This window comes from Eurytemora carolleeae, unplaced genomic scaffold, assembly GCF_000591075.1.
Source record: "Eurytemora carolleeae unplaced genomic scaffold, Eaff_2.0 scaffold267, whole genome shotgun sequence".
Taxonomy (NCBI): Eukaryota; Metazoa; Arthropoda; class Copepoda; order Calanoida; family Temoridae; genus Eurytemora; species Eurytemora carolleeae.
The window spans coordinates 88,340-113,157 of NW_019396281.1; the positions used below are offsets into that span (position 1 = coordinate 88,340).

General features: G+C 32.2%; 2 protein-coding genes across 3 annotated transcripts; one reads left to right on the forward strand and one right to left on the reverse strand.

Moving 5' to 3' along the window:
* The first annotated feature begins 927 nt into the window (after positions 1 to 927).
* LOC111700092 (calmodulin-A) lies at positions 928 to 24,728 on the forward strand. Its single transcript, XM_023470908.1, has 9 exons — positions 928 to 967; positions 12,361 to 12,425; positions 14,477 to 14,516; positions 15,063 to 15,107; positions 16,068 to 16,141; positions 18,465 to 18,553; positions 19,056 to 19,111; positions 22,642 to 22,716; positions 23,483 to 24,728. Exons 1-9 carry the CDS (start codon positions 929 to 931, stop codon positions 23,549 to 23,551), a joined length of 552 nt encoding a protein of 183 aa, XP_023326676.1. The 5' UTR covers position 928; the 3' UTR covers positions 23,552 to 24,728.
* Positions 7,321 to 9,461, reverse strand: LOC111700094 (uncharacterized). 2 transcript variants are annotated; one of them, XR_002764914.1, is made up of 3 exons: positions 8,930 to 9,461; positions 7,837 to 8,031; positions 7,321 to 7,649 (listed from the first exon to the last, which is right to left on the reverse strand). XR_002764914.1 is itself a non-coding variant. In XM_023470911.1 (2 exons), exons 1-2 carry the CDS (start codon positions 8,060 to 8,062, stop codon positions 7,483 to 7,485), a joined length of 393 nt encoding a protein of 130 aa, XP_023326679.1. In that variant the 5' UTR covers positions 8,063 to 8,342; the 3' UTR covers positions 7,321 to 7,482. The 2 variants fall into 2 exon arrangements, 1 of the variants encoding a protein (XP_023326679.1); XM_023470911.1 differs by lacking the exon at positions 8,930 to 9,461 and having other exon boundaries at positions 7,837 to 8,342.
* Positions 24,729 to 24,818: the final 90 nt, after the last annotated feature.

Sequence of the window (24,818 nt, forward strand, 5' to 3'; positions counted from 1 at the left end):
ATTCACGAATTTGTTTTTATAAAATCCGTGAATTTTTTTTGTTTTTGTTTTACAATGAATTCAATAAGAAAATGTTTACAATCAATAGGTTTTAACAAACAAAACTTCTGAAAAGGATAATTGGCACATGAGGAGTCTATTCTTTCGTCAATGCAGTCTTTTCTCTGAAAAGATTAGATTATTCGATACATTCTATTTTGATCTGCTCTTCCAATCCTGATGGATTTGTTGTATATCATCATAGAGTCCGGAGAAACCAAAGAACCTCGGGACATAGTTCATTCCTTTTCAGGGTCTCATACACAATACATATCAACCCTTCTTGACTTTAAATTCACAGTTCATATCCGTCCTTATTGACTCTCATACACAATACGTATACGTCCTTCCTAACTCTCATATACAATACATATTTGTCCTTCCTGACTCTCATACACAATACATATACGTCCTTCCTTCCTGACTCTCATACACAATACATATACGTCCTTCCTTCCTGACAATATTCTACTCATCCTTTCTGGCAATACTCGACTCATACTTCCTGACAATATCCTACTCATGCTTCCTGAAAGTATATTCTTCTCATCCTTCCTGACAATATTCTACTCATCCTTCCTGACAATATTCTACTCATGCTTCCTGAAAGTATATTCTTCTAATCCTTCCTGACTATATTATTCATATTCACATTACAAATATCCATCCTGACAAAAACCCTTCTCATAAGCATTCTTCCTAACAACTGTTTTCTTATATATGCTCATATATCTATATTATCTACAATAAAACTCATATGTATTTATATACATATAGCTGGCCAAACGGCTGGACCGAATGGGCTGAAATTGTTTAATTGAACCTATCGGTTTAACGCGCGTATTTTATGCATGATATTTTCTAAATATTTGATTGTTTTTAAGAAAAAATGAACGAAGAATCAAACAGAGAAGCAGAAATAAAAGAGGTGAGCACTATTCTCACTCAAAATAAAGATTCGAATAAATTCAAAAAACTGTCAACATTAAAACTAGTTTTGTTTAGACTTTTAACTTTATCTTAGAAGTTAGAACTAAATATTAAATCAAATGTTAACCAAGTTCCAATTAGTCAAAATACACCCCAGCCAAATGTGCATTCGAACCCTGTCATGACCACTACCAATCAAGGTTTAGAGGATGTTTGGTAAGGTTGACCCCATAAACTAAAAGTGTTAGAATCACTTCTGTTTATGTTGTTAAAATTGATACCTAATTAAGAGGGATTATATAAGGTGTATTATTTATTACGAGTGATAACGCATATTATCTCCCCCATAAAGAGATTATTGGAGTTTATTATGTACTAGTAATATACAAATCAAATATTTGGCCGCTGCTACCATTTTCAATAATAAACTTATTTTTCATATTTATATACAATATACATGCATATTTGGCTTGTCAATCTGATTCATAGTTGGATTGGTTTAATAAGCGTCGAAACAGCTGAACCGACTGGTGACATAGCATTACCCTATGGAATATGTAACGAAGATATTTCTTGCTGCTCCGAGAACATGGATACTTCCGCAGATATTTTAAACAGTATACGGAGATATTTGGCAGACCCCCGGTATACGGAGATATTTGGCAGACCCCCGGTATACGGAGATATTTGGCAGACCCCCGGTATACTGAGATATTACAAACCCCCGGTATACGGAGATATTACAAACCCCGGTATACGGAGATATTACAAACCCCGGTATACGGAGATATTACAAACCCTGGTATACGGAGATATTACAAACCCCGGTATACGGAGATATTACAAACCCCGCTATACGGACATATTACAACCCCTGGTATACGGAGATATTACAAACCCCCGGTATACGGAGATATTACAAACTCCGGTATACGGACATATTACAAACCCCGGTATATGGAGATATTACAAACCCCGGTATATGGAGATATTACAAACCCCCGGTATACGGAGATATTACAAACCCCGGTATATGGAGATATTACAAACCCCCGGTATACGGAGATATTACAAACCCCGGTATACGGAGATATTACAATCCCCGGTATACGGAGATATTACAAACCCCGGTATACGGAGATATTACAAACCCCGGTATACGGACATATTACAAACCCCGGTATACGGAGATATTACAAACCCCCGGTATACGGAGATATTACAAACTCCGGTATACGGACATATTACAAACCCCGGTATATGGAGATATTACAAACCCCGGTATATGGAGATATTACAAACCCCCGGTATACGGAGATATTACAAACCCCCGGTATAAGGAGATATTACAAACCCCCGGTATAAGGAGATATTACAAACCTCCGGTATACGGAGATATTACAAACCCCCGGTATACGGAGATATTACAAACCCCTGGTATACGGAGATATTACAAACCCCCGGTATACGGAAATATTACAAACCCCTAGTATACGGAGATATTTGGCAGACCCCATATTTGTGGAGAGATATTTCAGAAATTTCAGATTTATTCTTCTAAACTTGCTCTAGCATAACCTTTAGGCGGATATTAAAAAATGATTAAATCCGTTTATACTCTCTGAATTTGTATTCTAGGTTAAAAATAACAGATAAAAGATAGAAGTTTTAAATACGTTTGTAAAATTATCATCTTTTAAAATATTTTTCTGTGTTTTAAAACTTTTATCTAGAAACTACTTATTTCCATTTGACAATTTAACAAAGTTTAAAAGAACTACCATTATATTAATTGTTTAAATTTGTGTATTTTTGTTTTTTTAAATATTACATTATCATACCATTTGATATGTTTAAACCCTGTGCAAATACTGTTTTTCCAGATGACGTGATCAACTTAAAGTTTTGATTAAAGGATTAGATGCGATTTATAAAAAAACTATTTAAAGGGACAGTAAACATGGTTTTAAGTGAACCATCATTAAAGGGACTGTAAACATATGGTTAAAAGTGGACCATCCTTAAAAGGACTGTAAACATAGTTTTAAGTGAACCATCATTTAAGGGACTGTAAACACGATTTTAAGTATACCATCATTAAAGGGACTGTGAACATGGTTTTAAGTGAACCATTATTAAAGGGACTGTGAACATGGTTTTAAGTAAACCATCATTAAAGGGATAGTAAACGTGACTGTAAGTGAACCATTAAAGGGACTGTGAACATGGTTTTAAGTAAACCTTCATTAAAGGGATAGTAAACGTGACTGTAAGTGAACCATCATTAATGGGACTGTAAACACGGTTTTTAGTGAACTATCATTAAAGGGACTGTAAACATGACTTTAAGTGAACCATCATTAAAGGGACTGTAAACACGGTTTTAAGTGAACCATCATTAATGGGACTGTAAACACGGTTTTAAGTGAACCATCCTTAAAAGGACTGTAAACATGATTTTAAGTGACCCATCATTAAAGGGACTGTAAACATGATTTTAAGTGAACCATCATTACAGGGACTGAAAACACGGTTTTAAGTGAACCATCATTAAAGGGACTGTAAACGTGAATTTAAGTGAACCATCATTAAAGGGACTGTATGTTGTAAATCTAGTAAGTGTAACACTTCAATTGCAGGTTTTTATAACCAACTATAAGCAGGATCCTATATGATGTAAATCTAGCAAGTGTAACATTTCAATTGCAGGGTTTATAACCAACTAAAAGCAGGCTCCTATATTATGTAAATCTAGTAAGTGTAGTGTAACACTTCAATTGCAGGGTTTTAAGTGAACCATCATTAATGGGACTGTAAACGTGACTTAAAGTGAACCATCATTAAAGGGACTGTATGTTGTAAATTTAGTAAGTGTAACACTTCAATTGCAGGGTTTATAGCCAACTATAAGCAGGCTCCTATATGATGTAAATATAGTAAGTGTAACACTTCAATTGCAGGGTTTATAACCAACTTTTAGCAGGATCCTATATTATGTAAATATAATAAGTGTAACACTTCAATTGCAGGGTTTATAACCAACTATAAGCAGGATCCTATATTATGTAAATATAATAAGTGTAACACTTCAATTGCAGGGTTTATAACCAACTATAAGCAGGACCCAATATGATGTAAATCTAGCAAGTGTAACACTTCAATTGCAGGGTTTATAACCAACTATAAGCAGGCTACTATATGACGTAAATATAGTAAGTGTAACACTTCAATTGCAGGGTTTATAGCCAACTAAATGCAGGATCCTATATGATGTAAATATAGTAAGTGTAACACTTCAATTGCAGGGTTTATAAACAACTATTACCAGGACCCTATATGATATAAATCTAGTAAGTGTAACACTTCAATTGCAGGTTTTATAACCAACTAGAAGCAGGACCCTATATGATGTAAATTTAGCAAGAGTAACACTTCATTTGCAGGGTTTATAACAAACTTTTAGCAGGATCCTATATGATGTAAATATAATAAGTGTAACACTTCAATTGCAGGGTTTATAACCAACTATAAGCAGGCTACTATATGACGTAAATATAGTAAGTGTAACACTTCAATTGTAGGGTTTATAACCAACTATAAGCAGGCTCCTATATGATGTAAAAGCAAGTGTAACACTTCAATTGCAGGGTTTATAAACAACTATAAACAGGCTCCTATATTATGTAAATCTAGTAAGTGTAACACTTCAATTGCAGGTTTTATAACCAACTATAAGCAGGATCCTATATGAAGTAAATCTTTAAAGTGTGTCATGGTGAATTGTTCATAGCACAATATTATTATTAATATCTTATTTAAATTTTCCTTGATTGTCTCTTTCATCCAGTTCTTCCTCAACCGATAAATCCTTTGTGTTTACTTTATATTAAATATATAGCTATGTCTTGTCTATATTGAGAATATTTACCAAAATTTCCATATATATATATTTACATAAACATATATATATTTACATATCAGTTGAAACGCAACAATCTTCTTATAACATTTTATTCATAAACAAATTGTTTTATGCTTTTATGCAATCATCAGTATTTATATATATTTACATAAACATATATATATTTACATATCAGTTGAAACGCAACAATCTTCTTATAACATTTTATTCATAAACAAATTGTTTTATGCTTTTATGCAATCATCAGTATTTATATATATTTACATAAACATATAAATATATAGATTCTTCCGTTTTTTAATGCTTCTACATTATTTTTCTCATTTAAATAAAATTGGAATTAAAACTTCATTTTGTTTGTGTATTCTGATTTCCGTGAATGTACAGATAAGTTTGTGTTCAATTGGAATATTTTTGATCAGCTAAATCAAGTTATTCATATAATAACAATCCTTGCAATTCCACAGCATGATCTCCCTTTTTAACATTAGTAGAAGAAACCTGAACTTTTGATCGAAATTATAAACAGAATTTCAGACACATGAACATTTTTCCCTCAATATCCTAATTGAAAAATGTTCTTCTATTTGAAATTTTTTTGTTGTCTATTTGAACAAAATGTTCGTCTATTTGAACAAAATGTTCGTCTATTTGAAGAACATTCACGTCTATTTGAAAAAAATGTTCTTCTATTTGAACAAAATGTTAGTCTATTTGAACAAAATGTTCGTCTATTTGAACAAAATGTTCGTCTATTTGAACAAAATGTTCGTCTATTTGAACAAAATGTTCGTCTGTTCGAACAAAAAGTTTGTCTATTTGAACAAAATGTTCGTCTATTTGAACAAAATGTTCATACTTCAAACGAAAAAGGTTTCTCATAATAGTTTAATCTAAACGAAGCTATCAAATCCATATTTTTTCTAAAGATATATTTGGAACTTGCAGGAGTCAAGCTCGCAAATGGCCACTTTTACTTGACCGGGCATGTCCACTCCTTGATACCCAGTATTAACGGGGCTGTTTTATCAGATATATATTGAAAGTTTTATAAAGATACATTATCTAATAAAAGATTAGGAAGTAGATTTATTACCTTCTTCTTTTCTTACATCTTCGATTCTTGGCATTATTTATTCATTCAACCTTTCTCAGTTAATAAACCTTTTCTTTCGGCACAACAAGATTCTTCTATCTTTCTATCAATCTATATATTTTATGCATTTCTTTTTCTATCAATCTATATATTTTATGCATTTCTCTTTCTATCAATCTATATATTTTATGCATTTCTCTTTCTATCAATTTTTTATCTTCATTTCAATTTATTATTTCTATCTATCTATCTGTCTTAATCTAAATAAGTCATGATAGTCTTTGTCATAAGCTCAAATTTTCTAATCACTATATAACTTGCTGGTGTAAACCTTTAAAAAGAGAGACCGACTAGACATAGTTCTTGAGCTGAGAGTGCAGGGTATATTGACGCGATTAAATCTTGACCCGTAAAAACCAGCTGACTCGTATTTTCGTGATCTTTTATTGGCCGAGAGCAGATTTGTGTGGATTCTGATTGGTCGATGTATCCAGCAGACGAAATTCTTATCAGACATCGGTTAAATTCGTTTAATCGTCTGAACATTCAAAAGGAATTAACTTAATCTCTTTAACCACTTACTGAATGTTTATAAAAGTCACAATCTTAAAAAAGTCTAATTAAAAGATTAGTTTTCTAATTAAATCTCAGAATGTATATAATATAGAATAACAGGTGGCAGCATTTGGTTTGGGAAGTGTTGGACTGTGGGGGTGATGCAGTACAATACATAAATGTCCAGATGTTCAGTAATCTTGGGGGGGGATTTTGAAGATTCACTTTCCAAACTTTCTCTTGTTATCTTTTTATCTTTACTTCAATTAATCAAACACGTTTTTTCAAAACTGTTTCAAATAGTTTTCTTCCTTTCAAAATGTGAAAAAGAAAACCAAAACAAAATGGAAATAATTGGGGTAACTTTTCCGCCCCCCCCCCCCCCCCCCCCTTCGGGCCCGAGCAAGGCCAAACTGTTTAACCTTAAATAATTACCTACAATAAAATACAGAAATGTATTTTTTCACATTTAGATGACCACAGTACTTGGCCAAACACATAAGTAAATGCTTGTTTTCTGTGTAACCTCAAATTTTAAGTAATTAATAAATAAAATGTGCACATTAAGGTGGTCACAGCGCTTGGCCAACAATCCTGTCCATTCAAATTTTAAACCTTGTTTATAAAAACTTTTAACTTTTTTCTCTCGTAAGTCGTAGTTTCTTTAAACCTCCATGGTCCTTTCTTCTAAAAATGCAATATCAGGGATGGGGGGGGGGCACAGCCCTTTCTACAAGAAATAACCAAACTTTTAATAGCAAAAAATTAGCAAAATTTGTTCAATTATTTATTTCATTAGCTATTTAAAATGGATAATTTGAAAGCTATTCATTTTTAAACAGTATTAGCTTAGTATTTTTGTGCCTGATTCCAGAATTGGTTTCTCTGACATAGTTGTAAGCTTTTCTTGAATGTCCTTTAAGAGTTAGAGAAAATTTCATCAACTCAAAGCTGTACTTTTCATTTCTGTAGTTAGACAACTTAATTCTTCTTTTTTGTATTGCTGGATAATTGCGTTAGCAATTAATCCATTTTCTGGAATTTCTTCAAAGCTAGAGGTGTAAAATTCTTCTGTTGTCTGTTCTTCAACTTTTCTCTTGTTGTTGGCTGAAACAAAAAAATTGAAATGTCTAAAATTCAGTACAAATTTTAATTTTTAAAAAAATATAGAAGAAAAATACCAATATATATTTATGCACGCTTAAATACCCAAAATCATAAAATTGTGAGTAAAAATAGGCGATAAAAATTCTTTTACTATTCAACAAACATTTTAATGAATTTCTAATAATACCTGGCTCAGGAACAAAAGAGCTACTCTGAGGTATATCAGAACTCCTCTGTAGGAGAACAGAACTCCCCTGAGGTAGAAAAGAACTCCCCTGAGGTAGAACAGAACTCCCCTGAGGTAGAACAGAACTTCTCTGAGGGAGAGCCGAATTACTCCGAGAGGGAACAGTTGAAGTCTGTTTATGACTCAGAAGAATGCCTAAAATTTTGAATGAAATATTAAAATACATTTTTTAAACACTTTCATTTGAAACCCTCCTGATGATATTAAGATATTGAAGCACCCGTTGTTCTGTGGAAAAATTCGTTTACGAAACAAATAATTTAGGGCTCTCTATAGGTGCACTATGGATTTAAACTACATTAAGGGAAATTGCTAGAATTCAACATATTTTAAGGAATACAACAATATCTTTTAATTTAAAAGTGTTTAGAATCGTGCTAACTCCTATGTGCAGGGAGGGCTTTGGGTATTTAGGAAAAGTCAAAAAATTTCAACAGCCTCAGACCAATACTTTTTGAGTTACGTAGAAAAAACTAAAGGGGGTCTAATGGACCCCCCCCCCCCCCCCACCAGGAATAGGGTTAAGCAACATACAGTGAACTCAGGAATAGTAAGAAGATTTTGAGGATCAAGTTTAACTTTAAAAAAATCATTAACCATGAAACACAGCATTTGTGCAGTGTAAAAAGACCCATTTCACAAAAAAAGTCATTTTTGAAGTGTCTGGTAAAACTATTTGCTTTGTAATGCGATCAAATACACTTAAGTACTGATATAATGTCGTCTTCCTATTTCATTGTTTTCTGGTTATCACTGTATATAAAAGTTACATTTCGGAAAAGTCATTGATAAGTAAATTAAAAATCAGTTGTCACATGTTTTTATTTGTCAAAAACAACAAAATGTTCTTTTTAACATATTTCAGGCCTTTTTAAGGGGGGGGGGGTAGGGCGGGTCGCCCCAACTAGACCTTTAAGAATTTAAAGCTGCCAGCCTTCATAGGAATGAATGAAATTACATTTATATTAGATTATTCATTAGAACAATATTAACCAAATCCAGTATCCGCCCCTGTAAAGAAGTCAAGACTCACCCTCTCCATTATCTAGCTGTTCCTGTTGATGTGGATGGTGGGGAAGATGAAGACTGGGAACAGCGTTATAACTTAACTTTCGTCCGCAAACGTATTTGTTTTCAAAATGTTTTGCACAGACAACACTAAATTTTCCCGGAGTCCAGAAACCTGGCTTTTCCTGTGAAGTTACTCCACGTTTTTTTTAACTATCCCCCTTTGTATCCCTCTGGGGTGGATAGATAGGAGGAAAATATCCCGCTTTGTATCCCTCTGGGATGTGGATAGATAAGAGGAAAATATCCCCCTTTGTATCTCTCTGGGGTGGATAGATAGGAGGAAAATATCCCGCTTCGTATCCCTCTGGGATGTGGATAGATAAGAGGAAAATATCCCGCTTTGTATCCCTCTGGGATGTGGATAGATAGGAGGAAAATATCCCGCTTTGTATCCCTCTGGGACGTTGATAGATAGGAGGAAAATATCCCCCTTTGTATCCCTCTGGGGTGGATAGATAGGAGGAAAATATCCCGCTTCCCTCTGGGATGTGGATAGATAAGAGGAAAATATCCCATTCAGATCCCTTCCATTTCTTCCGCAATTCGCCTCCTGCAAAAGATCTATTGTTAGAATTCTAAAAGTTGATTAACTTCATTAACTATGTATCATGAACAATATGAAAGCAAATAAAACACAAGACGAGAAGAAAATTACAGAATAAGTTTCATTATAAGATTGACCAACAAATGAGATAATTACTGTCATCTTTTCTTTTTGCTAATTTGCAAAAGGTTTAACAGTTTATAACTGTGACATCTTTTTGAAATGGTTACAAAGGAATTGAGTCTTTGGAACAAAATCAAATATTTTAACCTCAATATCTTTAGAACTCGATGTCAACCTTTCATATTTCAAACTCAGATTATTTGATCTAACAAAACTCATAGTTTGAAATATCTAAGGTCTACAACATTTGGTTCCAAAGATATAGTGATTAGAAAATCAGAGTTTGTGGCAAAGACTCAATTCCTTACTAGGGCAGTTATTTGTTAAGCACCATAACAATTTACATAACCACAATTGATCAGAACCCCGGCGTTTTACCAAAACTAATAATTCAGGGTTGGGCTAAATTCTGTTAACCATCTAAATATTTTGAACATTAGCGGAAAAATTCCATCAAAGTTAAGGTGTTGGTTTAAAAGAACGGAAAGAATTGTGAAGTTGTTAGTTTTAAGAACTAAAAGAGATATATTTCATATTTCATATTTTTTATTCAACTACAAAGCACGAGATAATACAAATAAAAAATCACAATTTACTATGTAGTTTGGACCCGCCTAACCAGAGTAGGTTGTTTTAATTGGTTGGCCCACTATAAACGAATGAGAATTGCAGATAAAAACAATGTACATTGTACATTTTAAACATAAGAATGATGATAAATCAGGAAAATGGTGAGGAGGATGTGAGAGAGTATAAGGGAAAGGGAGGATACTCAGCGTAAGGGTTGGACTAGAGGGTAACATAAGTTATTAAAATCATGTTTATGAACTACAGGGTGATGAAGATAGTAAAGACTAAGTTTATCCACATGATACACAGTTTGTTTTTTTACAGATATAATTTGCATAACTATCTAAATAGATCTTGGCGACATTTCTTTTCAACGATTTTGCAGATTTAGTTTCTTTCAGCTCGAATTCAATCGAATTCCATATTTTTGGAAATATAGCAGAGGGAAAACATTCTAGAGTTTTAAAGAGAACCCTTTCAAGTTTATATAATTTTGTTCTATTTTGTTCAGCTAAAGAATTAAACATATCATGGAAGTAAGCTGGAAGGTTTTCATAAAAGTATTTATGCATAAAAGATAGAACACCTAGTTTATATGTATCATCAAAATTTAGGAGTTCTAATCTGAAAAATATTGTTATGTTATGTTTTAAAAAAAAAGAATAGAAAGAGATGTTAAGTTTTTAGTTTAAAAAAAAAACACCAAAAGAGATTCTAAATTATTAATTAAAAAAGAACGAAAAGAAATGTTATGTTGTAGCAAAAAGCGTGTAAACATGATAGTTTGTAAACTTGCAGTACGATGTGCGTCATAAATGATTTAATGTTTTAAACTTAGACATATGGAGATTATTAATTGAAACTGCTTTCCAATTGAATACTTAACATGATAAGCTTAAATCATGCGACATACTTAAATTACGCTATAAAATATGGGCAGAAATGGATTAACTGCGGTATATTTATTCTCTTTAATTCTTTAAATATGTACCTCAAACTTTAACTGTGCGATAAATACGTAATACGATGGTCTTAATCATGTGATATCAATAAAACGGAAGGAATTGAATTACGTCAATTTCTGTTAACGTTGTAACCTAAGCTATTGAATATTGATTTAGACTCTGCTTTGATTACGGTATTAGAAGTAGTCTGCGTTCTCGTTGAAACATTACGAGCAGAGATCTTTGCTAGTTGATTTAGCATTGAATTGAATATAGCTTGAAAGATAGCTTGTGATCTCGTTGAATTATATGAGTGGAGATCTTTGCTAGTTGATTTAGCATTGAATCGAATATAGCTTAAAAGATAGCTTGTGATTGTCGTTGAATTATACGAGTGAAAATCATGACTTGATAAGTGGCAATTTGATTGAATAAATGAATATAGCTTGAAAGATAGCTTGGGTTCTCGTTGAATCATACGAGTGGAGATTTTGCCTTGATAAGTGCATGCATTCTGATCGAATATAGCTTGAAAAATAGAAAGACTGTGTGTCCTTTAGAACCTGTGAGTTAAGCCTGGTTGAGAAATTGCCTGTGAAGCAATTTCATTTGCATATGAATTTTAGAACTAGGGAGTTAAGCCTGGTTTAGATTTTGGACTGTGTGTACTTTGAGACCGGGGAGTTAAGCCTGGTTGAGATATTGCCTGTGTGGCATTTAGAATCAAAGAGTTAGTCCTGGTGGATCTTGGTAACGAACAGACCTGGATAGATTCGTCTGAAGTAAAACTATTATGGAGCAGGTGTTTGCTACAAAACTACTAGTTAAAAATAAACGAAAAGATATATTAAGTTCTTAGTTTAAAAAAGAAAGAAAAAGATCTTTTAGCCCTTAGTTTAAAAAAACACAGAAAGAAATCCTAAAATATATTTGTGAAAAAAGAACAGAAAGAGATGTTCTTTTATTAGTTTACAAAATAGAAAGAGATGTTAAGTTGTTTCTTAAAAAAGAACGAAAAGAGATGTTAACTTTTAAAAAATAACAAAAAGAGATGTTTTAGAGTTTTTAGTTAAAAAAATAATGAAAAGAGATGTTAAGTTATCGGTCTAAAAAAGAACGAAAAGAGATGTAAAGATTTTTTTTAAATAGAAAGAGATGTTTAGTTATTAGTTAAAAAATAACGAAAATGTTTTTATATATTTGAATGTTTAGGCCACGGAGAGTTTATCTGAGGAAAAGCTGGCAGAATATAAAGATATTTTCTCATTCTTTGACAGGTTTGCATTTTATCAGAACGAGGGGGGGGGGGAGGCGATGATCGTAAGTGGATGCAAAAGAAATTTCTTAGTTTTTTCTTATATGGCTTTGGTCCAATATGTTTTGTTTAATTTCAAAAACACTTTTTATAAGAACAATTAGATCATTGGAAAAATATTCATGGATTTCGCATTCAGTTAATCAGTTTTTAACACAATGTAAACCTTTTTAGATCATCAGATAGACGAAGATATCTTTTTTCATTATTATTGTTTTTATTTTTACTATTATTCTCACAAGTTCAATGTTCTATATATAGTTACAGGAAAGAATTTTTCTGAAACAAACAAGAAAGTTTTCATTTTCATTTAGGATTGCAACTTCTAACTTTATGTTAAAAAGTTGTAAAGTTAGATAATAGCTAAATATTTAAAGAGTGTGTTGCTTAAAGGGACTGTTAAGGTAAAATGAAATGGGATATAGATTACCTTTATAATTATGCGTTGTACTATTGATTACGATTTTTTTATCCACTGGTGTCTTTGTCAAGCAAAATGCCTGAAATATTGGAGCAGAAACACCTCGCGGTCATAAAAAGTACATTGTAGAGGAAACCTAAAATTGAAAAATTATGTATAATATTATAACATTCTAATAATAATACGAGCGTGCCTAAATTATATATAATATTATAACATTCTAATAATAATAGGAGAGGTCCTATTATTATTAGAATGTTATAACATTCTAATAATAATAGGACCGTGCCTAAAATTATATATATAATGTTATAACATTCTAATAATAATAGGACCGTGCCTAGAATTGAAAAATTATATATAATTGTTATAACATTATAATAATTTTGGTTCGATCGGTTCAGCCGTTTTTACGTTTATCGGTTACAGCAAACAAACAGTCACCCAGACAAGCAAAGTATCTGAGCTATACTATGAAATATTTTTTAATGATTAAAAACTAAACTCGAATTCTTTATAAAACCTTGGGTTAAACTTGAGAGAGAAGAATAAAAAGTTTCTCTTGAAAACTTTATATATCAACTTTTAGGCAAGTTTGGAAGGAAAAGGGGGGGTGGATATTTCAATAACGTTGAAAAGACGAAATCTTTTTTTAATTTAAAAAATTGTAAAACCAAATTTGTATTGAGGGTAATGTACTTGAGGTATTAATTATTCATTAGATAACTACAGGAAAACTAATATATTTGCTCATTGCAATCCATAAACATTTTCAAATTCTATTTTAATCTCTCGACTGGTCTGAGCCAGAAAAATGGTTTCAATGTCGAGAAAATGTCGCTTAAAGATACTATGAATTAGTTCTGCATTTATTTATTATTTTTAAATGTATGTTTAGTAGGACTTTATACCCAGTTAATTGTAAACTCTGATTTTCCAATTCCTATTCCTTTGCAACCCAATGTCATAGACCGTTGATACTTCAAACTATGAATCCTGTTAGATCAAATAATCAAAGATTGAAATGTGAAAGGTCTTCAGGTAGCAGAGATAAAGGGATTCGAAAATTTGAGTTTGCGACAAAGACTCAATTCCTTTCTTTGCGTTTATATTGATAATTGCAAAGAGATGTATCACTAACATTTGATAGGGTACCGCATAATCAACACCTTTATTATTTGTAAACACTAAATTAATGTCAAATCTTTTGAATTTTTTTTTTAGTTTGCCTAATCAAATATGAAAAAGTTTATTATTATTCACCATTGCGTTAATCAATACTGAAGGAGTTATTAGCAGTAATAACTCCTTTAGTATTGGTTAACGCAATAATAATAAACTTTTTCATAAAAAAAATAGCAATTAAAGTCAGTCCGGTAGTGTTAAGAATAAAATGATGCACACAACTTATCACGTGAGCAAATAAGCAATAAATCGAAAACATTATTGTCTTTAATTTTTTTTACATTTTCCTTTATTTCTCTGTCCTGTCCTGAATCAAAATGCCATTATAAGTCCTGTTGTGCATCTTTATTATGAATAAAGACAAATCTAAAATTTCAAATAATTTCATTCGATTTTTGTTTGTTCAGGGATGGCGGAGGTACAATTACAACAGTGGAGCTGGGGCAGGAAAATAAACAAAACAAAAAAATAAATTTTTAGAAATATTAAATATCTATCATTAAACTAATATATCAGTAGAACTAAGATATTTCTTATTATTATTATTATTTATTTTATCTACAAAAACACAAATACAAGTACACATTTAAAGTTTTATATGCCATATAATCATGTGTTGGAGGACCAATCAAGCCATAAATGATTGGCCCTAGACTTTCTCTTGATTGCAAAGCCACATTATGCTTTTCTGTAGACCTTTTTATGTACATTTTAAAAATATAAAGCTTTAGTTTTGAAAAAGATAATTGGCAAAATTCCTCGTCGATTTTTGCTTGAGAGCGTGAAACCTTGAAATCACAGTGATGCATAAAACATTACATTAAAAATCATTAAAAGATCTAATATTTAATATGATTATAACAATAACCAAATTTTTTTTCAATTTTCAATTCACATTTTCTTTGGTGGAAATATACACCATCAAACGTTCTAAAATGTGCCATCAAATTCTTTTTTATTATCTCACATTGTTTGTATTTATACGTACTGCAGGTGATGAGAACTTTCGGCTGGAGCCCAACAGAAGGAGAACTACAGGTTTATCATTCTATTATACAAGAGAATGCACAAAGAGCATAGACTGTGATTATCCTGGGTACACTAGAATATATCGATAATTCGAGATGTAATTGGACAAATCTGATTACCCCTTGTGTACTAAAACCCCTGAGATGGTACAGGTTGCGGTGTGAATTATAGTAGATAAAGTATTAGATTACAATCTGAACATTATGATTTTAAAGGTTTTTTTTTCCCCCCCCCCCCCTCCTCATTCTTCCATATTCAGGGGTTGAAACAACTCATTAAGAGATGGAGTTAATTAAGACTTCCAGAACTAACAAAAACTATTTTTATTTGTCGATCTCTTAATAATATTTTATCTAACGACCTTAAACTTATTAGATACAACGATCTGAGGTTTAATTCTGTCTTAAAATTGTTTCTTCATGGACTTCGATGTTTCAAAAGATTTAACTAAAAAGCTTAACAAGGAAAGAATAAAGACTTTTTGTAATAACCCTGTACTGTTCAATTCCGATATTTGTTAAGATATTTCTAGAAATTGTATTTGAAAAAGGATTAAGATAGACCAGGATGGGAAAGGATGAATGAATTAATAATAAATGTCTAGGAACTGATTGATGAGAAAGATCAGATCAGGGTGGGAATGAATGTCTAGGAGTTGATTAATGAGATAAATCAGAATGAGGATGGATGAATGAATACATGTATAGGAACTGATTAATGAGATAGATCAGGGTGGGAATGAATAAATGAATGTCTAGGAGCTCATCAATGAGATAGATCAGGATGGGAATGAATGAATGAATGAATGTGTAAGAACTGATCAATGAGATGGATCAGGATGGAATAATTGAATATATGTTTAGTAGCTGATTAATGATTTAGATCTGGATGGGAATGAATGAGTGAATGTTTAGTAGCTGATTAATGAGATAGATTAGGATGGGAATGAAAGAATGAATGAATGTCTAGGAACTGATTAATGAGATAGATCAGGATGGGAATGGATGTATCAGCTTTAATGAGTTTGTGTGGCTGATGACTAGGTAATAATTTGAATATCTTAAAACATGTATTTATATTAGATGTAGAATATATTATATATTTATCAATATATAATATATAATATATATATATATATATTAATGAAGTATCAAGTGTGTAACTCTAGAGAATATTAAATATATTGTTCTTTTATATTGTAAACACAAGAGACAAAATTATTAATCTTTATCTTGCAACAAGGAAATGTTTATTTTAGTTCATTTCGCCATGAAAACAAATATTTATAAAAATTGATGTTTTGAGAAGGGGGCCAAACTCAGAGAGTGGAAGATTTGTTGTGAATCAGAGAAAAATAATATTGAAAAATATTAGTTGAAAATAAACATACAATCCCAATTTTTGATGAATGTAACACGATTTCACAAAACAATATTTTGTGCATCTTAAAATAGGCAAACCATCTCTTTTAAGATTCACATTTGTAAATTCTAGACCCATTCTTTTTGGCCTTCTATCTACCCATGTAGTAAACGCCTACTCCATAACAGTCCTCGAAACGTATCAATTCAGGTACAAACTACTCCGCTATCAAAGTCAACCAGGACACTATCCAAACGGCTACAATCCTGTGAACTATCAACGCCACTACCATTGGGTTCGATCTTGTTAGCTATAAGGGCTAATACGGACACTAGCTGTTAATCGAGCTCTAAATGGCACACAGGGACACAAGCGTAGCTATCAAACAAGCTATTAATCAAGCTCTAAATGGCAAAAAGGGACACAAGCGTAGCCATCAAACAAGCTATTAATTGAGCTCTAAATGGCAAAAAGGGACACAAGCGTAGCTATCAAACAAGCAATTTAACGAGCTCTAAATGCCGCACAGGGACACAAGCGTAGCTATTAAACAAGCTATTAATCAAGCTCTAAATGGCACACAGGGACACAAGCGTAGCTATCAAACAAGCTATTAATCGAGCTCTAAATGGCAAAAAGGGACACAAGCGTAGCTATCAAACAAGCTATTAAACGAGCTCTAAATGCCGCACAGGGTCACAAGCGTAGCTATCAAACAAGCTATTAATCAAGCTCTAAATGTCACACAGGGACACAAGCGTAGCTATCAAACAAGCTATTAATCAAGCTCTAAATGCCACACAGGGACACAAGCGTAGCTATCAAAAAAGCTAATAATCAAGCTCTAAATTCCACACAGGGACACAAGCCTAGCTATCAAGCAAGCTATTACTCATGGCTCTAAATACCACAAAGGGACACAAGTGTAGCTATCAAACAAGCTATTAATCAAGCTCTAAATGCCACACAGGGACACAAGCGTAGCTATCAAACAAGCTATTGATCGAGCACTTAATGTCACACAGGGTCACAAGCCTAGCTATCAAACAAGCTGTCAATCGATCTATACCAAATATTGAGGTATGATCTCAGCCCATATGTTTCAACGAGGACACAGTTAGCTATCAAACAAGCTCTTAATCGATTTATGCCAAATATTTAGGTATGATCTCAGCCCGTATGTTTCAACGAGGACACAGTTAGCTAACAAAAAAGCTCTTAATCGATCTATACCAAATACCGAGATATGATCTCAGCCCATATGTTTTGACAAGAACACAGTTAGCAAAAAAATCTCAGCCCGTATGTGTCAACGAGGACGCAATTACTCTACACTTTCATCAAAGCCTAGCGTCTATATTAACTAATGTATTTGAGGTTTATATGTTACAAGTTAAAGTTAAAAGATGAATTACAATTCTACATCGTTATCTATATCACATGATTAAGGCAATCATCAGGTAGATTAATGATGGTGAACTAGAGGAAAAAAGTGTAACTGTTTCGTTTAGGTATTCATGATGCTAAACTAGATGGAAGAAAATATAACTGTATTGTTCAGGTAGATTTATGATGCTGAACTAGAGGGAGAAAGTATAACTGTATTGTTCAGGGAGATTCATGATGCTGAACTAGAGGAAGAAAGTATAACTGAATTGTTCAGGGAGATTCATGACGCTGAACTAAAGAAACAAAGTATAACTGAATTGTTCAGGGAGATTCATGATGCTGAACTAGATGAAAGAAAGTCTAACTGTATTGTTCAGGGAGATTCATGATGCTGAACTAAAGGAACAAAGTATAACTGTATTGTTCAGGAAGATGCTGAACAAGAGAAAGAAAGTATAATTGTATTGTTCAGGAAGATACTGAACTAAAGGAAGAAAGTATAACTGTATTGTCCAGGAAAATAAATGGTGAACTAGAGGAACAAAGAATAACTGTATTGTTCAGGGAGATTCATGATGCTAAACTAGAGGAAGAAAGTATAACTGTATTGTTCAGGGAGATTCATGATGCTGAACTCGAGGAAGAAATTAGAGAAGCATTCAGGGTATTTGACAAGGATGGACACGGTTTTATTCCAAGCATGGGTGGGTTTAAACCATCAATAGTCTTAAATTGTCAAAAAACAAGAAAAGTTAGAAAAAAAAATTTTCTTATCTCGGATTTCAAACTCTTTTATATCTTGACAAAACCCATTTAAGTCGGTGTAGCTGTTTTTTCGTTTATTAGATTAAAAAAAAAACAGACAAGCCAGCATACAGACACCCAGGAAAGCCAAAACATATAGATATAAGATAAAATATATACTAAGGAATTGAGTCTTTGTCACAAAATCAAGTTTACTAATGCCTATATATATCTATTGAACCTGATGAATTGTAGACTTTTGATATTTCAAACTAAGATAATTTTTTTAAGATATTTATTTATTTAGATATTTATTTATGTATAAATATCTAGATCTAGAAAAACTAAGATAATTTGATGCAATAAAATTCATAGTTTTACATATCTAATAATCAGAGTTTGTGTCAAAGACTCAACTCCTTTACTTTTGCATATATTTATATTATATGTATTTATATATAGATTTGGCGGATGTTCTCCAGAAGTTAGGAGAAAAGCTTTCCACAGAGGAAACAGATGTAAGTATAAATAAAGCTTAAAGGGAGTCTTCGCGAAAAATTTATATAGTTTATTATATAGTAGAGTATAGGCTATTGGATAGAACAGCTAAATGATTCATTTTTGATTAATTAAATTGTTTGCGATCTGAGTGGAACTCCTTGGACTTATATGGGCTCTATACTCTTAGGTATAAAACGTTTTAAACCATTTTCTCCTTATATACGCAACAGATAAAATGGAAAATTAGTAGCAATCAATTCAATTCTTAAATATTTATTTAATATATCAATTTTTAAGACAACATTATTCAGGGATTTTTAGGAAATACTGCAGAAGGATTCAATTATACTGCAGAGCGTATTAATTTCTAGTTTTTAAAAATCTTTTTAATTTTCAGTTATTTAGCATAAATAAATGCTTTAAAGAGAAAAACTCAGCAGAAGTGGTTGAGATCCAACCTTAAGACTCTAAGACTCAGTTCAGAATAAGAAACTTTTTTGGTTCAACCCCAAAAACCTTACTTTTCACACTTTTTACGGAACATTTTTTTCTTCAACCAGATGAATTTCACATTTTTGTCATTTTTTTGGGGGTGGGGGAAGTAATAAAAAAATTTATATTTACAACGGTTGAAGGCAGTATAAATCTAGCTTTCAGAGAAGCAACAACTTCACCTGGCTCGGCGCTCTAAAAATACTCAGAGATACAGGGTGAGAGAGAGAAAATGGTAAATTAGAAAAAAAAGAAATAAATGGAACTAGACAAGAAACATTGAAGGCCTGCATTAATCTTTTAACGCTGTATTAACCTGGAGAAGGGAGGTTTTTTACCTAGCTGGATCCAGATTTTGCTACTGGCAGCTTTAAATATGCTCCTAAATAACAAGCCTGGTTAGCTGTTATTAAGTATTCAAACTCGTCAGAAAGACGTTAATTCTTTTGGTTGAATCTGGTTCTATGTGTAAGCATCAAGGGAGCTCAGAACAGTTAGGTTCTTATACAACTCTCTCCAGTTTCTTGTGGCTAAACAGAACCCTGTTTGGAATAAAACATGGCAGAACACCCTACTTTGAAAAAAAAGAAAATAATTTTGCAGAGAAGAGGGGGTTTCTCTATGCTTCTCTTCCCCTTTCTCTTGCCAGAAGCAAGGAAAATATAGAGACGGGTAGAGACGGGCAAATCCTGGATAGAGAGGGGAACTCTGTATACCCTGGAAAGAGACGGGAACTCTGTAAACCCTGGATAGAGACGGGAACTCTTTAAACCCTAGAAAGAGACGGGAACTTTGTAAACCTTGGATTAGAATCTTGATGGGTGTGATTGAACCATGCACTATGATACTAGTTTATACTCTGTCGGGTGCAAGGAAAAGATTGATGTAGACCAGGCTGTATTCTGAAGCACTGTGTCCAAGATGAACTTACAAGAACCAATATTCTTTAGTCGAAAATATCCACTCCTTTCTAACCTTTCTTACCCATTTGTCATCATTAAGGCGAAATTCTGACAATGAATATCCTCAGAATTTTCAAACTCCTCTTAGTGCAATGCATTTTTTTCTCCAACATGTAAGATGTTAAACCTTAGGTCTAACTAAATGATACATGGTGGGGGTTGAAAAATGTTTATTGGTAAAAACTTGTTACGGAATATGTAGGAGCGTTTTTACTTTCTGTGTAGTCAGTTTCTGTGGGGGGATTTAGGGAGCTTCTCAACTGCTGGAATTGATGAGTCTTCAGAACAGGGAGCAGTCTAGAGCAGAACCGTAGAATGCTGCTTCTGTAGGGAACTGCTTTAAGCTGTAGGTGTAGATGAACCTTTAGAGCTGTCTGGAGCAGAACCGTAGAAGGCTGCTTCTGAAGGGAGCTGCTAGAAGCTGCAGGTGTAGACGAACTTTCTGGTTCGGGACTTGGTCCGAAAATGATAACTCTATTCTGATTTTAGAATATCAATAAAATCCCCTTTTGATGGTACAGAGTTGGTTTAGAACTCCGAAGCTGCTCGAAGATTAGCTACAACTGATAATATCATCTTTCCAAGATTTCAACGTTAGGTTTAAGGTGTAACCTTAACCTTGAGTCTATACTTAAAAATACACAGTGCTCACAGGATGTTCACAAAAAATACAAACATATAAATATATTTTAACTATTCATAAAAGCACAAATATCAATTCTTAAAGAATCTGTTACATTGGTTTGTGAATTTTACAAAAAGGAGTTTTAGTTTATGTAAACACCCAGCAGAGTTCCCATATACAGAAATAATTGATTCCAACCATGATCTGACATTCTTTGTTAAAAATATGCACTTTGAACTCCGTTACAAAGAATATTGAACTATATATTTAAGTTTGATCCTGAACCTTCAATCAGTTGAGTCAGACATTCCTGGCAAAACTGAAAACTACAGATGAGCTAGAAAGAAGATACAAGTCAGAGAAAAAACTCACTGCTCTTCTTAAAATTTGGTTAAAAATTTTAATTTGTAAATAAATTTAAAAAAAAAACTATTGAAGGTACAGAGTTTTATTAAAAAAATTTAATTCCATCGGTAAAAGTAAAAATGGTATTATAAAATATTTGTGTCCATACTTATATAAAATTCATTTTTCATTTCTTATTTTTTTTCTCCAAAAATATGTATATCATTTTTTTCTTGTTTTCTCCTACTCAGATCTTCCAATATTTTTGTATTGTATCTATGATGCCTTTTTTCCTGGTATCAGTTTTAGCTTTTCAATTGGCTTGGTAGGTCACCATTTTTCTTCTTCAAAGAAGTACTGCTCTGCATTATACAAAATCCCAAACTGTAAAAGTTTTCTTGAATATGCGCCAAAAACGTCTGAAATTCATCAAATATGAATAATGTTTATTGCTTATGTTTATATTTTAAATTTGAAAGAGTTTTAACTTTTATCAGATTTTTTTCTCTTTCTAGAAATAACTATATAGGATCAATTTAAAAGATACGTCACATATAGGAGCTAGTAAACTCTTGATGAAGTTTTGTTTATATAGATATTTACATTAATTTTTTCAATTATTAATTATTTCTAAAAATCCACTGAAAATCCCAAAACTTTGTTTTTATTGGAGTCCTGAACACTTTAGTAAACCAGAACTGAGATTTCAAAAGTAAAGCCAGAACCTCCTTAGTCTCGAGTCTTTTTTACATACATCCGAATCCGTGCTTGGGGACCACCTACCCTTTTTCCAATACCTGATTGCTTCTGTTTGGTTGAACAGAAAAACGGTTCTGCCAATAATAGAGGCAATTATTATTTCTGGGACATTATAATTATTTATCACTTTTTTTACAGGGAAGTTCAGAGAATTATTACTTTACAAAGAGTTACCTTGAACAATTAAGTACAATCTTTATATTCCCGAAAAAGTAGTTGATTAATTTAAATTACGCTGTTGGGGGCAAGTATCGGTCAGCAATAATGGTCAAAAGCGGTAGATAAAAAATTTTAAAACATATATTTTTTTTTATTTATGAAGTACTAGTTTATGACGAAAGCATTAAGCTTCTTTATATTTTAGGAACTGATAAATGAGGCAGATAATGATGGAGACGGGAATATAAATTACGAAGAATTTGTTTCTCTTCTATTCAAGGTTAAAGGGACTGTAAGCTTAATTTCAATTGACCTTCCATGAAAAGAGGGCAATGACTGATTTACGATGTTACCCTTTAAACCTTGGAGTAAGGTGAGCTCTGTGTTTAAATATTTTGAAAACCACTTGAACTCAACACAGCTGATCCGTGTTCCTTGACAGTAGCGAATATATTCCAAAGATAATGTTTATGTTCTGCCAATATTATTTTTAAAGCTTATAAAAGCTTGCAAACAAAGCGTTTAATAATTAAAAGCGTTTTCGTAGATTTAAGGGTGCTGTTGTGAATCTGCCATTGCCATCTTTCCATACTTAGAGGGGCACTTGAAAATACGCTTATTGTCCATTTAAACATACAATTTTATGTTTAAAATACCGTGAGAGGTTGACTGATGTGCACATGAAAATTTACAGACGCCAATGCTTGTTGTTGACACTTTTAATATTAAGCAATTCTTTTAAGTGAAATATTCAAAAATATATTTTTATTTTTATATTTTCATAATAGTTGTTGTAAAATCTGACAGAAATTAATTAGTATTCATAAACTAGTGCGTAATCTAGTCAAGCCTGTATTTAAAAAGGTTTAAAGAAACATTGGACACTTTCTGAAATAAAAATTAAAATACGCGATCTAAAAAATAAGAAACCGTCTGAAAAATTTAACATTTACTTACATACATACAGCGTATTTTTCTAGTAGCAGTTTATTATAAAGAATAAATTTTTTTTATCGTGGATGGTAAAATAACATCTTTTATTTTAGAGACCGCAAATGGAGAGCGCTAAAGTGGAAAAGAGAAAAAGATCCAGTATGATCAGTTCTATGGTTTAGCTGATAATTAATAACATGGTTTAGCTATTATTAGTTCCATGATTTAGCTATTAGTAGTTCCATGACTTAGCTGTTATTAGTTCCATGACTTAGCTGTTATTAATATCATGATTTAGCTATTAATAGTTCCATGATTTAGCTGAGAATTAGTTACATGGTTTAGCTGATAATTAGTTCCATGGTTTAGCTGAAAATTAGTTCCATGACTTAGCCTGGTATTTATTTTCATGGTTAGCTGATAAGTATTTGCATGGTTTAGCTAATAATTAGTTCCATGGTTTAACTGATAATTAGTTCCATGGTTTAGTCTGATGATTTTTTCCGTGGTTTAGCTGATAATTAGTGACATGGTTTAGCTGATAATTAGTTCCATGGTTTAGCTGATAATTAGTTCCATGGTTTAGCTGATAATTATTTCCATGGTTTAGCTGACAATTAGTTCCATGGTTTAACTGATAATTGTTTCATGGTTTAGCTGATAATTAGTTCCATGGTTTAGCTGATAATTAGTTACATGGTTTAGCTGATATAGTATTTCCATGGTTTAGCTGATAATTAGTTCCATGGTTTAGCTGATAAGTATTTCCATGGTTTTGCTGATAATTAGTACCATGGTTTAGCTGATTATTAGATCCATAGTTTAGCTGAGAATTAGTTCCATGGTTCATCTGTTTATTAGTTCCATGGTTCATCTGTTTATTAGTTCCATGGTTCATCTGTTTATCAGTTACATGGTTTTGCTGATAATTAGTTCCATGGTTCATCTGTTTATTAGTTACATGGTTTAGCTGATAATTAGTTCCATGGTTCATCTGTTTATTAGTTCCATGGTTTTGCTGATAATTAGTTCCATGGTTCATCTGTTTATTAGTTACATGGTTTAGCTGATAATTAGTTCCATGGTTCATCTGTTTATCAGTTACATGGTTTAGCTGTTTATTAGTTGCATGGTTTAGCTGAGAATTAGTTCCATGGTTTATCTGTTTATTAGTTACATGGTTTTCTGATAATTAGTTCCATGGTTCATCTGTTTATTAGTTGCATGGTTTAGCTGATAATTAGTTCCATGGTTTAGCTGAGAATTATTACTAGAGTGATATACTCATATCATAAAAAAATACTTCCAAAGTTTATTTTGAAAACAGAAGCTTTTAAAAGAAATCTTTATTTATTTTTGATAAAAACTAGAAAATATCACAAAAGCAGAAAAGATTAAGAAAATATAATAATTTATATAATTTAAATAATTCACAAAATCAATGTTATT